This window comes from Megalobrama amblycephala, linkage group LG18 (genome assembly GCF_018812025.1).
Source record: "Megalobrama amblycephala isolate DHTTF-2021 linkage group LG18, ASM1881202v1, whole genome shotgun sequence".
NCBI classification, from domain to species: domain Eukaryota; kingdom Metazoa; phylum Chordata; class Actinopteri; order Cypriniformes; family Xenocyprididae; genus Megalobrama; species Megalobrama amblycephala.
The window spans coordinates 14,020,428-14,034,734 of NC_063061.1; the positions used below are offsets into that span (position 1 = coordinate 14,020,428).

The 14,307-nt window shown below is 35.6% G+C and overlaps 3 protein-coding genes across 3 annotated transcripts; all 3 read left to right on the forward strand.

Moving 5' to 3' along the window:
• Window positions 1-1,485: 1,485 nt before the first annotated feature.
• On the forward strand, window positions 1,486-2,093 carry LOC125252866 (syncollin-like). The gene has a single exon (XM_048166508.1). The coding sequence runs from the start codon at window positions 1,526-1,528 to the stop codon at window positions 1,919-1,921; it is 396 nt and encodes a 131-aa protein (XP_048022465.1). The 5' UTR covers window positions 1,486-1,525; the 3' UTR covers window positions 1,922-2,093.
• Window positions 2,094-5,510: 3,417 nt separating this feature from the next.
• gng8 (guanine nucleotide binding protein (G protein), gamma 8) lies at window positions 5,511-9,787 on the forward strand. The gene is made up of 3 exons (XM_048165857.1): window positions 5,511-5,663; window positions 6,419-6,531; window positions 9,337-9,787. Exons 2-3 carry the CDS (start codon window positions 6,448-6,450, stop codon window positions 9,463-9,465), a joined length of 213 nt encoding a protein of 70 aa, XP_048021814.1. The 5' UTR covers window positions 5,511-5,663; window positions 6,419-6,447; the 3' UTR covers window positions 9,466-9,787.
• Window positions 9,788-9,932: 145 nt separating this feature from the next.
• On the forward strand, window positions 9,933-14,198 carry tmem45b (transmembrane protein 45B). Its single transcript, XM_048165856.1, has 6 exons — window positions 9,933-10,278; window positions 12,294-12,502; window positions 12,936-13,139; window positions 13,237-13,421; window positions 13,531-13,673; window positions 13,757-14,198. The coding sequence occupies exons 2-6, from the start codon at window positions 12,301-12,303 to the stop codon at window positions 13,872-13,874; spliced, it is 852 nt and encodes a 283-aa protein (XP_048021813.1). The 5' UTR covers window positions 9,933-10,278; window positions 12,294-12,300; the 3' UTR covers window positions 13,875-14,198.
• Window positions 14,199-14,307: the final 109 nt, after the last annotated feature.

Consider the following 14,307-nt stretch of genomic DNA (forward strand, 5'->3'; position numbering starts at 1 on the left):
TTCCAATAAAGAAATGTCAAGAACACTAACAATATTTTAAAATTAATAATTTTCTGTAGCCTACCTTACACCAAAATGTTACAGAATCATGTTTCAGGGAATGCACACAATGCTAAAACAGCAGCAGCTAACAAGCCCAAAATGTAGTAAGTAAATACATAAATAAATAGCTTTTGGCATCAGTCTGACCCAGATTGTTAGATTAATAAACTAAGATAGAAAGCAGGCTATAGTTTTGCATCACTGAATGTAAAATTGCGTTGTGTCAGTTGTCAATTACACACAACAAATTACAGACTAAAAATGTAACATGAAAGATGCCTGATTTTGTGGGTATGTCTATATTAGCCTTCAGTGAATTTGAATGCAAATTAAACTTATTGAACAGTAAAACACTACTGAGACTCAGCAATAATGACAGACTAGAGGCTGTTCTCATCTGAAACTGCAATCAAAAGCTGTTTGAATTCCCAACCTTCAGAGCATCTGTCGATAAACCAAAGGTTTCTCATTTAAGTTTGTTTTAGCGCAGTGTTAGGGTTTACTCAACATGATGTGACCATCGCTTTCGGCTCTGGGCTTTGAGGGTGCGGAAGGATCAATAAGTTTTCCCCTGGCATTGTGTACCACCAAGTGAAGAAACACTTGTCTGGAGATTGGAACAAATACATGAATATGTCATGTTTGTTCATGTCATGAGACAAGAGAACAGTTTGCAGAATCTCTGTAAACATATGCATAATCATTCAGAAATGAGTTTGTTCATTTTCTCTTTATTGATTATTATATTGATTGTGACATTAGTCACCTGGGCAAAATATTTATTGGTCTTTTAATGGTCTTAATCATTTTAATCACAAATCACTGTATAGGAAATTAGCAAGAATTGTGCAAATGCTGCAAAGTAACTTAGCACAGAATAGCCTTACCCAACTTGCAGACAGTTTTTACAGTCAGTGTCGTTCCACTCAATGTTAATGGCTTCAAACAGTTTATGAGTAGTTGAAAAAAATGTCTCCCAGTTCGTTTGAGTTTAATGTGAGAACCAATATTCTCTGTAGGCTTCAAATCTGGACTCTGACCAGGCCAAAACATGAGTCTGATGGACTTGTTCTCAATCCACTTCTTGGTTGTCTTTGCAATTTGGGCAGGAGCATCGTCTTGTTAAAAAAATTCATCTGATCATTCCTCTAGATAACAACTTTGTGGGAAGCAAGCCATTCTGAAATATTCTCCTGTACTCCAAAGCATTAAATGACTTTTCACAGTGAAGTAGCTCACCAATACCAGCAGTTTGTTTTTGTTAAAAATACATTTTCAGTTCATGAAAACTATCTAAAAGGACTATGAACAGAACACATTTCACAGAATTGCAAAGAAAGAACTTCATGTAAATACTGCAGATGACCTTCACAGAGTCTGTTGGAAAACCTGAAGTTTCTCACGCACGTCATTCAAATGGAGAAGCTCCATGTATATAAGTCAGGAAAAAAAAAGATCTCTTTTCAATCAACTCGCTGAAAACATGAAGGGAGTCATTGCTCTTCTCCTGGCTGCTCTGTGCTTCGAGGCACTCAATGCAGAGTGTCCTGACCCAGCCACGCTGAAAGATGAATATGAAAGCAAACTCTGCGCCCAGTTGTTCGAGCACAGCAGCTACTACTATGATGAAAGCTGTACTGGCAGTTTCCTTTATGTTTATCCTGGTGAAGACACCCCGATCATGCCATGGGCTTGGGAAAACCGTATTTCCTCTCTTGTGGTGGGCCGAGGCTGCTCTCTGACTGTGTGGTCTAAAACCAAGAAGCAAGGACATAAGAAGAAGTTTTCTGCTGGCATCGTGTATCACCTCAAAGAATACACGCAAGGCCTGTTTGGAAACTGGAACGATTCCATCTCTGGATACTACTGCACATGCTAGATGTGAAGCAAGGCTGAAGACAAAGACCTAAAGGACATTAATGTCAATGACAGCTGTAACCCTGTATGTTTTCAGAAGCAAATATACATTCTGCTCATTGTAAATCTGCTCAAGTGAATTAAACACCATGTTATTGCAGGAAATCTCTGCAAGAACATGAAACAGAACCATTCAAGGCCTGAAGCATGATTATTTTTTATTGTTTTAAATGTAATGAAGCAAACTCATAAGGGTTTTGAAAGTATTGCCAAGATACAGTCAAGTTTTGAAATGTAAACTTTTAGTTGTAACTCAAATCAGTTAACAAAATCAGAGTGAAGCATAATTCCAAATTTATGCAGTTTAATTTATGCAATTTTAGCTTCGATAAACTGCTTTGCGAACATATTCAAAAGTATGGAAATTTTAATGCCATTATACTACACAATACTGTAATGAATGGTGCAAAGGGAAGAAAATCCATCGATTCGTTCATGAAAGACAGATTACAGCATGTTTTCCATGCTGTTTTGTAATAGTATTTGTAACAGCCTTAAAGGGTTAATTCACCCAAAAATGAAAAGGGAAACTCACCCTCATGTCATTCCACACCCGTAAGACCTCTGTTCCTCTTCGGAACACAACTTAAGATATTTTTGATAAAATTTGAGAGCTTTCTGTCCCTCCACTTGAAGCAACAAAACTACTACATTCAAGGTCCAGAAAGGTAGTAAAGACATCATTAAAGGAATCCTTGTGACTCCAGTGGTTTAACCTCAATTTTATGAAATTATGTTTTTTCTTTTCTTTTTCTTGCTTTAAGAACAAATTGAAATAATATTTTATATGTAAAACAACATGAGGAAAAAATATTCCAGTGGGGTAAGAAAAATGGTCACACTTTACAATAAGGTTCATTTAACATGAACTAATAATGAACTGCACTTATACAGCATTTATTAATCTTGGTAAATGTTAATTTCAACATTTACTTATACCTTATTAAATTCTTTTTAGCATTTGTTAATGCACTGTGAACTAACATGAAAAAACTGTATTTTCATTAACTAACATTAACGAAGATTAGTAAATACAGTAACAAATGTATTGCGCATGGTTAGCTCATGTTTGTTAATACATTACTAATGAACCTTATTGTAAAGTGTTACCAGAAAAATAAACTTGTCCTGTAGATTGATAATACAGCCTTAAAGGGTTAGTTCACCCAAAAATGAAAATTATGTCATTAATTACTCACCCTCATGCCGTTCCACACCCGTAAGAGCGTGTATTAAACTCACGTGAACTATTGAAGTTTCAAAACACGACGTAACGAAGCCTCGTTTACTGAAATCATGTGATTTCAGTGGCGAACCTGATTCGAAACAAAAGATTCGTAAAGCTTCGAAGCTTAATGAAGCAGTGTTTTGAAATCGCCCATCACTAGATATTGTTGAATAAAGTCGCTATTTTGTTATTTTTGGCGCACAATAATATTAAGGTTGAACCACTGTACTCACATGAACTGTTTTAAATATGTTTTTAGTAGCTTTCTGGACATTGAAAAAGTTATTGCTGGCGATGCCAAAATATCTCAAAAATATCTTAATTTGTGTTCTGAAGATGAACAAAGGTCTTACGGGTGTGGAACGACATGAGGGTGAGTAATAAACGACAGAATTTTTGGGTGAACTAATCCTTTAACCTGTTTAAACTGTCACCCCCACTTTTTTTTTAGACAAGAAAATGCACTATCCAAACTTAAATGGTTGTAATTCAAGAATACTTTGGAGTATAGACATAAGGCTAAAGATGAAATGCTGCAGATTATTGTAGAAGTGAAATAACTTATGTAAGTGAAACAGAAAAAAAGTTATAGAAGTTTAAGTTTATGAAAATGTAAATATTAAAAAATATTATATTTTATAAAAAATATATATTTTACAAAACAAGTTTTACTCTAAAACTGCAAGGAAATCAAAGCCAAAAATCTGAACAAGTTGTGTTCCAAATTTCAGGTTGATATCTCAAAAAATTAGCTTTCAGTAAGATTTTGTTTGGGCGCAGTACCACACTTTTTCACTAGATGTCAATCAAGCTCCATTATTGACCATATAAAGGCGCCTCCATTTCCATCTATGGTTTGAGTGATCTGACCCATATATTTCCATTATTTTCATACAATTTATGAAGTAGACATCCTATATAGAAGTAGTATGGGAAGTTTGGCAGAATTTGATATGAATTCAGCCTCTAATAAACATAAAAACAACATGTATGTGTTTTATAGATCGCCGCCAAAATCATGAATGTATTTTCTTTTCTATTAAAAACATTTTCAGACCTTTTTTTCTCAAAAAATTGAATGGATGTTATCTTTTGAACTCTTGGCATGAAAACAAACATTTTTCAACCAATCTTTAATGATTTTTCATGTTCATCACTATTTCAAAATAAAGGTCTGAACATGCCTTATGAGTATGAAAATATGCTTGTTGCAAATTGATAAATTACTGCTCCTCTGTAATTTATTTTGAAAATCAGTCACCAAATTTGTAAACTAGAGATTCTAAGATTAGTTTAAGATTAGTCAAGATTAGTTTAGGTTTAGTATAGAATATTACTGTTTAAAAAATGTAATGGCTGTGGGCCCACCGGTGGGCCAGTGACAGTTAACAGGTTAAGCCAAACAGAATAGGCCTAAGGGAATGGATATGTAACAACACTGGTTTGGAAACTGGAAGAATGACATTTCTGCATGTTAATATATGCCAAACATGAACAAATAAGCTTTTTTCTTCTTTTCTTTTCTTTTCTTTTCTTTTCTTTTCTTTTCTTTTCTTTTCTTTGAGTGAACCACCAGTGCCATGATTAAATATTAAAAAACAAAAAAACAAACAAACAAACAAAAAAAATCCCCTCCAAAATTTCAGTTCCTAATTCAAGGCTGGATTTTACTACATTTCTCACATCTGCACTATACTTGTAAATCAATAAATAATGTCTGAAAACAGCTGCTAATGAGCCATTTGACATTAAAGCCCTGGAGAGGAGCTTTGAGCCACCTGCAGTGAGCTCAACAACCAATCCTTCCTCAGGTAATGATGAAAAGTGAAACACTTAACCACAGCTTCAGTTTCTCTCCTGATGCCACAGTCCTCTTGGGTGGGATTTCTATCAGGAGGGACATGTTAATCTGGTATGCAAATATTTATTTTCTCACTAAAATAAAATAAAGTGTAAATGCTAAAATGACATTTTCTTCAGTGAAGGAAAGAAGGAGTGCAATAATCGCATGTGCAATATTAAAAGTCTTGTGTCTTCACAGATTGCAAACATTTACTGGAGGAGGGCATGGAAAACATCACCCCAGACCCCAGGATCTTATACTGTACAAATAATCAACATTTTTTATATTTTATTGAAAACATCTTCCATTAATTATCTTCTGTTGAAATGGCACTTTTTCACAGATCATAAAAGCTCAGTGCAGCTCATTGTGTTGGCAGGTATCACTCATACACTATTATGCATACTGAGATATTCAGCTGAAGGTCACACCCCATGATGCCTGTGACTTGCCTCTTCAGCCCAATATGGGGGAGGAATAATAGCTAATTATGAGAGGAGGCAGCTTTTCCTATCCCTCCACTCCTTACTATCTCTTCATTCAGTCCTGCAGGGCGTAATGTGTACAACAAACTATCAACGATAACAAGTCGTTTCTTCTGCTAGCGTTACGGATAAATCTGGATCAACGGTGGTAAGTCATTTCGATATATAGACAGCATGCTGTATTAAATATATAAGTTTTGTTTTTGTAGAAACGTGATTTTTTTAAAAGGGGATTTATTTCTTTTAATTATCTGCAAAGTGAAATCTTTAAAAAGGAAGATAAATTTGTTATAGCAATATCTAGTATGCACTGAAACTGTAATATAATATGATGAACGGTTATACCACATTTATATTGCATTGTTATGCACGGCATAATTCAAATTTTGGTGGTGCATAGATTTCCATATGAAAATCTATGTTCTCTATAACAATGATTTTTTCATTGGGCACAATCCATGAAACAAAAATGTTGAATGCTCTTGAAACTTTTAAAGATTTTGAAAAACTCATAAACCGTTTCTTCAATAGAACATCTGAAAACAACATTACTGTTTTTATGCTAACAGTAAATTAAGAATTATGGTAGTGTGAAAGTGTTAAGTGCGTTATATGACTTTATATTAATAAGTGAGCAGATTATTTGTGCTCTCTAGAGGATTTCTGCACTCCTCTGTTTCTCCTCTCCCACTGAGCCTCATCCAAAACACGACCAGCTGAGACCCAGCAAAACAATTACTGCAACTCTGCAACAGAGATGTCTTTAATAGCCTAGAGGAGCCAATAGCATTGTCTTTTTAGGGAACTAAAACATCAGACATCTGTAGAACTGGAGTTGAGCTGTTATCTTCCAGATGCATTTACCTGGACTCTCCTGGGGTTTGTTTTGCCGTATTCCTGCAGGGTTAATTTGGTGTCTACAAGAGAGCAGAATGTCCAATAACATGGCCAAGATTGCAGATGCACGAAAAACAGTGGAACAATTGAAACTAGAGGTTAATATTGACAGGATGATGGTAAGACACATTTTTATACCAAAGTGTTTTGTTACACTCTGATAAATGCTGGGTTAAAAACAAACCAAGCTGGATTGAAAATGGACAAACCCAGCGGTCGGGTAAATGTTTGCCCAACGTGCCGGGCAGTTTTATTTAACCCTATGCCTGGCTTAAGGTTGGAAATTAAAAATCAGACACATAATTACTAGACGCAATAATAATCAAAAGCCGAACATTTATTAATAAGCAATTTAATAAATGTTTATTATTTAAAGCTGCAGTCTGTAACTTTTTTTGGTTAAAAATGATCCAAAATCAATTTTTGAGCAAGTACATAACCAGCCAGTGTTCAAAACTATCTCCTTACCTTAGCCCGATTCACAATGGTAAGCTTGTAATAATGCTTTATAATTCGGGTTGTACTGGTGGGTTTTTGTGGGAAATTTGAGCATGTCGCCATTCATCTTTGAATCATTACGTCATGTCTGTAAACAGAAAGAAGGAGTCCCAGCTAGTAGGTTAATATCATGTGAGGATGCTGCTGGTAGCGGATCATTTACAGCCTGTTCTCACAGCAGCTGCAATAATTAAACGTATCATTTTGATGCCGGATTGTAATCCAGAAAGGTCCAAATGACAATCATCAGTGACAACTGGAGATTCACCCGTAGTCAAAAGCAAAAGACTTCGGACTGTGGAGTGGCTACAGAAATCGAAATCTACAGGTAACGCAAATACACACTAAATACACAGTCACGCAATGCTGATGTTGTTAACATTACATATACATATTACATATAATAATAATGTGCATGGTTTGACATGATCCGAGCTAAGTGATCGTTATTGTAATGCTTTTTTTCTCAGCTGGTCAGAACAAAAGCTGCAGACATGTTACTTACATTTTCAGATGACATTTTCCAGTGAAAATTCTTACTTTGGTCATACTTCAAGACGCAGAATTTGTGATTCCGAAGTACAGTATCCACACCGGTGCGGTGACTGACAGCAAACATTAGATTCATCCGTGCTGATACACAACCCAAGTAAAGATGATAATTCTGCAAATAACTGCAATTGCAGGTTTCAAACAGAGATGGCGACAAAGAGGCAAAACATACAGACTGCAGCTTTAATTATTATTTATGAAACTTATAAATAAATGTTCATTTATTATACATGTTACTAAACGTTAATTTCCAACATATTTTGTGTTCATTTTAAGCAAGCAATACAGTAATTTTCTAACAATAGTTGAGTTAAATAAAACTACCCAGCAGGGTTTGTCCATCTTCAACCTAATTTGGGTTGTTTTTAACCAAGCATTTTTTAGATTCATTCATTAAAATATACAAAAGCCATTTAAAATTAAAGTGTTAGTTCACCTAAAAATAAAAATTCTGTCATTAATTACTCAACCTCATGTCGTTCCAAACCCATAAGACTTTCATTCAGCTTCAGAACACAAATGAAGATCTTTTTAATGAAATCTGAGCTTTCTTTCCCTCCATTGACAGCATACGCAACTACCACTTTCAAGCCCCAGAAAGGTAGTAAAGACATCATTAAAGTAATTCATGTGACTCCAGTGGTTTAACCTTAGTTTTATGAAACGACGAGAGTACTTTGTTCCTGCAAAATAAATAAATAAAATAATTTACCACTTTATTTACAAAATATTGATCTCCAATGCGCGTTCATGAGAGCACCACGACGAATGCGTGTTGTGTCGAAGCAAGAGCATACGTTATTGCGTGAATGTGCGTCTGAGATTAATATTTTGTAAATAAAAGTGGTAAATTTAAAAAAAAAAAAAAAAAAAAAAAAAAAAAGTGTCTTTACTACCATTCTGAGGCTTGAAAATAGTAGTTGCATAGGCTGTCAATGGAAGACAGAAAGCTCTCAGATTTCATTAAAGGATTAGTCCACTTTTAAATACACTTTTCCTGATAAATTGACTCACCCCCATGTCATCCAAGATGTTTATGTCTTTCTTTCAAGAAATGAAGGTTTTTGAGGAAAACATTCCATTTTTCTCCTTACAGTGGATTTCAATGGCTACCAACAGATCGAAGGTCAAAATTACAATTTATTATTAAATTTATGCTTTATAAACAAAATATCGCCTTGAACGTACTTTCCGCTTCCGCATTCTTCATAACGCTTACGCTGAATGTTCTACGCCTTCCCTATTCTACTTACGGAACGAACGCGGCGCCAGTTTCGTTTTTTTCCGTAACTTGAATAGGGAAGGCGTAGGACATTCAGCGTAAGCGTTATGAAGAATGCGGAAGCGGAAAGTACGTTCAAGGCGATATTTTGTTTATAAAGCATAAACGGTTGTATTTTTTCCGAAAATGACCGATCGATTAGCTAGATAAGACCCTTATTACTCGTCTGGTTTCGTTTAAAGCCCTTGAAGCTGCACTGAAACTGTAATTTTGACCTTCAACCTGTTGGTAGCCACTGTAAGGAGAATAATCCTGGAATGTTTTCCTCAAAAACCTTCATTTCCTTTCGACTGACGAAAGAAAGACATGAACATCTTGGATGACATGGGGGTGAGTAAATTTATCAGGAAAAGTGTATTTAAAAATGGACTAATCCTTTAAAAAGATCTTCATTTTTGTTCTGAAGATAAATGAAAGTCTTCATGGGTTTTGAATGACATGAGGGTGAATAATAAATAACAGAATTTTCATTTTTGGGTGAACTAACCATTTAATGAGAAATTATTTAAATAATTAACATTTATTCCAGGCGTAAAAGAAAATAGGATGTTATTCCTGGATGTATAGTGTTGGCTTGTATCTCTTGGCACAGGTATCTAAAGCAGCAGCGGAGCTGATGGCTTACTGCGAGTCCCATGCAAAAGAGGACCCCCTGCTGACCCCCGTACCATCCTCAGAAAACCCCTTCAGAGAGAAAAAGATTTTCTGTGCAATTTTGTAGTTTTTATTTTTAGACCATAAGGTTTATTGTATTATTTTCTAAGATATTCCTAAGAGATTTTTTTGCTGATTCCCCCACATCTCCCTATATGTTGTAGGCTACTACAAGAGCTGTGATATTTCAGGATTCTTTGTGTTTTGGAATTTTCATTCATCCAGGTCATTGTATAAATTATAATTTAGACTTTATCGATATATTATTTTTCCTCATGGTGGCGCTACAGTTTAAAAATGTCTGTTAATCGCCATTCACCCATACAGCTGTGTGTTTGGTGCGGTTGCTTAGCCTACAACAGCAATAAAACAAGAGAGAGCAAAGTTCATTCTTAAGCTTTGTTTGTTACGTCCTTGTGTGTCAGCTTCCGTGAACGGTTTATACATTAACTTCCAATACATTCCCTGTACAAATTCATCAACAGGCCTACCTGCATACCTAAATAGATTTCTTTCTCTTTTCTTCATTTTTGTGTGAACTATCCCTTTAAGACTTATGTATTTTACAATGCCATAATTATTTTAATTTAAAAAGTTATTAACATTAATATATATGATAGTATGAAAGCAAATAATTAAATACAATTAAATTTAAATAATACATTTGAAAGCATAAGTCCTAGTTGGCAGTACCAGGAGCAGGTGGGCGGGGACATCGAAGAGTTGCTGTGTGTCAAGCGCAGGAGGGCGGGGTCATATTTATAACGTAAAGCAGGTGAGCAGGTGCGCTTTTTGCAGACAGGTAACTAGGATATTCCTATCACCAGACCCGCACAGGAGCACTGGGCACCCCGCCGTGACAACACAGGCCAACGTTCAGGTACACAAACATCTTACTCCTTCAACCCTACATGTTCATCTTTTGGTAGCCTAATAACGTTATAAAAATTCGTATAGAGATTTATTTTATAGACTATGCTACATGAATACTAAAACAGCACAATCTCCAGCTCGAACAATTATATATATATATATATATATATATTTTTTTTTTTTTTTTTTTTTTTTAAGTCCTACATTAATACTTTTAGCATGGTAAATAGTTTCCGTCAAAAGAGTTAATTAGCCTATTTACAGTATAACATTTTACAATAAGGTTTCATTAGTTAACATGAACAATATATTACTTATAGGCCTACAGCACTAATTAATCTTAGTTAGTTCATTTCAACATTTACACTCAAAAGTTGTAGGCTATTTGTTAGTTAATGCACTGTGGACATAAACGAACAACTGTATTTTTATTAACCAACATTAACATTAGATTAGTCGATAGGTAATGTAGGCTTATATTGCTCATTGTAAGTTCATTTTAGTTAATACATTAACGTTAACACATTTATGAGACTTTATTACGAAGTGTTGCCGAATTATTATTCCTACTGTAACATCATTTATAAATTAAAAATCTTATTCAAACAAGAAAACTAAGTATTATTTTATCTGACACTGTGGTTACCAATGAGAAATTTTTTTCTTAGTGGTTTCTATCTAAACTAGTGCGCAGAGACAAAAGTCAACTTGATTCATTGTAAGACAATAAACTCTCCCACACGCGCTGAGTAAATAAAAGCGCTACTTACCTACCGAGAATAACTTGATTTCCAACCATCTCACTGACAGTACACTCCTGGGAAGAAGGAAAAATACCAGGGCTAAGCCAAAAATGGCAAAATATTTAGTGGTCTTTTAATGGTCTTAACCATTTTAATCACAAATCACTGGTCAGGAAATTAGCAAGAATTGTACAACTGTATAAAGTATTATCCTTGCCTTCCCCTACTTGCAGACAGTTTTTACAGCAATAAGAGTCAGTGTAATGTTAATGGCTTCAAACAGTTCATGAGTAGTTGAAAAATGTCACCCGGTTAGTTTGAGTTTAATATGAGACAATATTCAGTCCAAAACATGAGCTTGATGGACTTGTTCTCAGTCCACTTTTTGATTGGCAGGAGCATTGTCTTGCTAAATATAACACCTGATCATCCCTGTTTTAACGCCTTTTTCAATGTGGAAGCAAGCCACAGTGAAGTAGCTCACCAATACCAGCTACTAAAAGGCTCTCCACACAATGACAGCTCTTCCTCTATGCTTCACTGTGGTAGAGATGCATTTATTATTATATTTCTCAGCAGATTTTCAAAGACACCGTTCTGGAGCATCATCACGCAACTCGTGTTTCATTGTGATCCATCACTCCACACACAAACTTCTCATATTCTGCCAAACACTTCATTCTGTCTTTGATGCTTTTTCTAATTTCCTGGCCAATAATTTGTGGTTAAGACATTTATAAGTTCAGAGTTTAGCCATTGTTTGTGCCCAGGAGTGTAGCTGATTTAACCGTCAAGACAAAGGTAATTGTGGCAAGGAAAAAAATGCTTGAGATTTAAAGGTGTGGGGATGGATGGAAGTATTTTGTAGTTGATATGGATCCCAACAGGTAACCAGATAATATGAGCATCAACAAAATGTTTCATATCTACATATTTATTTCTTTAGTTAATGATTATCAGAGAGGACCTAATTGTCTATGATAGCTTTAAGCAATAAAAGAATATCATAGTGGACTTTGGTTTGCATGACACAATGACTCACCAAAAACATTACAGTTTTTTGCTGAATCCTATTTTTATAATAATAATATTATCCTATTCTATTATTTCATATATATATATATATATATATATATATATATATATATATATATATATATATATATATATATATATATATATATATATATATTTCATAGACATTGACATATTTATATTTTTGCCTTTAGATATTTATATATTTTTTCATGCTTGACTGTTTTTTTGTTTGTTTTTTAAGGGGCAGAATGGCCAACTTCAAGGGACATGCACTACCTGGTACATTCTTCCTGCTGTTTGGCCTGTGGTGGTCGATTAAGTACCCTTTCCGACAGATACAGAAAAAAAAACAGAGGCAACGTGGAGACAGAGATAGACAAATGCAAAATGTACTCTTCAACCGCATAGACTTAATTGAAGGAGCTCTGAAGATCTTTTTCGCATTTGTTGGTGAGTTACAAGTAACATTCTCTGTACTCTTAAAATGAACACATACATTATGCATTACATACATTATAAAAAAAGATTTGCCTTCTTTTGTGATACACCAAAGGAGAAGTTTAGCAGAATGTCCGAGCTGCTCTCTTCCATAAAGAGGATGGGGACAAGCTCTGAAAAAGCCGAAAAAATAATCATAAAATCTGTTCAAACTCATGCACAATACAATAAGTTCTCTGAAGCCATATTATACCTGTGCTAAAAGTCACTATCGCTTGAAAATCTGCTTTGAAAATCCAACTATGATTTCCTCTCACTTACATTGTTTGGAAAAGAGCAGCTTGGACATTCTTTTAAGTAGCTCCTTTTGTGTTCCACAGAAGAAAGTGACACATTTAAAATGTCATGAATTAATTAATCTATTTACACTAAAATCTCTCTCCAGGGATCATGGCGGAGCAGTTTGTGCCTGATGGCCCTCATGCACATCTGTATAAGGACGGCTGGGTGAAGCTGATGAATTGGCAGCACAGCACCATGTACTTATTCTTCGGCATCTCTGGCATCGCAGACGTTCTCAGCATGTCTTCTCGCCACGTGCCAGTTGGTCTTGACCGTCTCTCCCTTTCCTTGGCTCTCTTTGTGGAAGGTATCAAGCAAAATGAGCCTTTAATTAAGCAAATGTGCAGTGATAGCCCACCATTGTCCTTGCTGAGGATGTAAACGTCATGGCTTTTCTCTTCCAGGGTTCCTTTTCTATTTCCACGTCCACAACCGTCCTCATCTGGACCAGCACATTCACTCTCTGCTTCTGTTTGCGGTGTTTGCTGGATCCGCCAGCACAATGATGGAGGTGTTTAAGCGAGATAACATGTTGCTGGAACTTTTCAGGTCCAGTTTGGCCATCCTACAAGGGACATGGTTCTATCAGGTAAAGACAACATATCTCAACCTCATAGGTGAAGGACATTAACCACTTCATTTGATTCCGAGAAAAATTAGAAAATATGCGAGTAATGGAAATATTCATAACGTTTCAGATCGGGTTTGTGCTGTATCCTCTGAGTGGACCAGAGTGGGATCTGGAAAAGCATGACAACATTATGTTCATCACCATGTGCTTCTGCTGGCATTATGCTGTGGCTCTACTGATTGTGGGCATCTGCTACTGTGGAGTTTTTTGGTGAGAGGACACGGTCATTTTGGATGGACCAAAAAGTTTCCACTGATTTTATTTTGCTTACATTGTGCCCATGATCTTTCCAGGTCTTCAAAATGGTGTGATGGAAGACAGATAGGCGACATGGAGATGGGCCTCAGAAAGTGCACTGCCTCAGACTCGAGCTCCCAGAAGGCTTTGCTCCAGGAATCAGATGAAGAGTAGTCGGAGCCTGCGATGACTGCCAAGATTGAATGCACTGAATGCAATCTTTTTGCCTTTTTCTATGCTAGCAAGCTGTCTTCCATGAATTTACGTTTGAATCATTTCACTGCAAAAGATTTTCGTGTGCTCATGCTGAAAATATCCCATCAAAATGGACTTGTAAATAATGTGGTTGTCACAGGTGTCAGAAGCACCTGGAAAAGGATTTGCCAAACCAGAGGGGGAAAACAGAACATCAAACGCATGCATGTTTGCCATTCACTCCGAAATGCCTGTAATAGATGCATAATAGCACATTAAAAATGTTTTATAATGAAATTCAAATGAGGAATATACAAGCATATAATTGTTTGACACTGACGTTGGATGGTCAGCTTGATTTGTGTTACTTGCCACATCATGTAAATGAAGTGGCGCAAAGAAGGCAAATAAT

Coding starts and splice junctions, on each gene's coding strand:
- LOC125252866 (XM_048166508.1), top strand. CDS start 1,526: ATGAAGGGAGTCATTGCTCTTCTCCTGGCTGCTCTGTGCTTCGAGGCA.
- gng8 (XM_048165857.1), top strand. CDS start 6,448: ATGTCCAATAACATGGCCAAGATTGCAGATGCACGAAAAACAGTGGAA. Junction 6,532..9,336: donor TTAATATTGACAGGATGATG/GTAAGACACATT, acceptor CTCTTGGCACAG/GTATCTAAAGCAGCAGCGGA.
- tmem45b (XM_048165856.1), top strand. CDS start 12,301: ATGGCCAACTTCAAGGGACATGCACTACCTGGTACATTCTTCCTGCTG. Junction 12,503..12,935: donor GATCTTTTTCGCATTTGTTG/GTGAGTTACAAG, acceptor ATCTCTCTCCAG/GGATCATGGCGGAGCAGTTT. Junction 13,422..13,530: donor AAGGGACATGGTTCTATCAG/GTAAAGACAACA, acceptor ATAACGTTTCAG/ATCGGGTTTGTGCTGTATCC.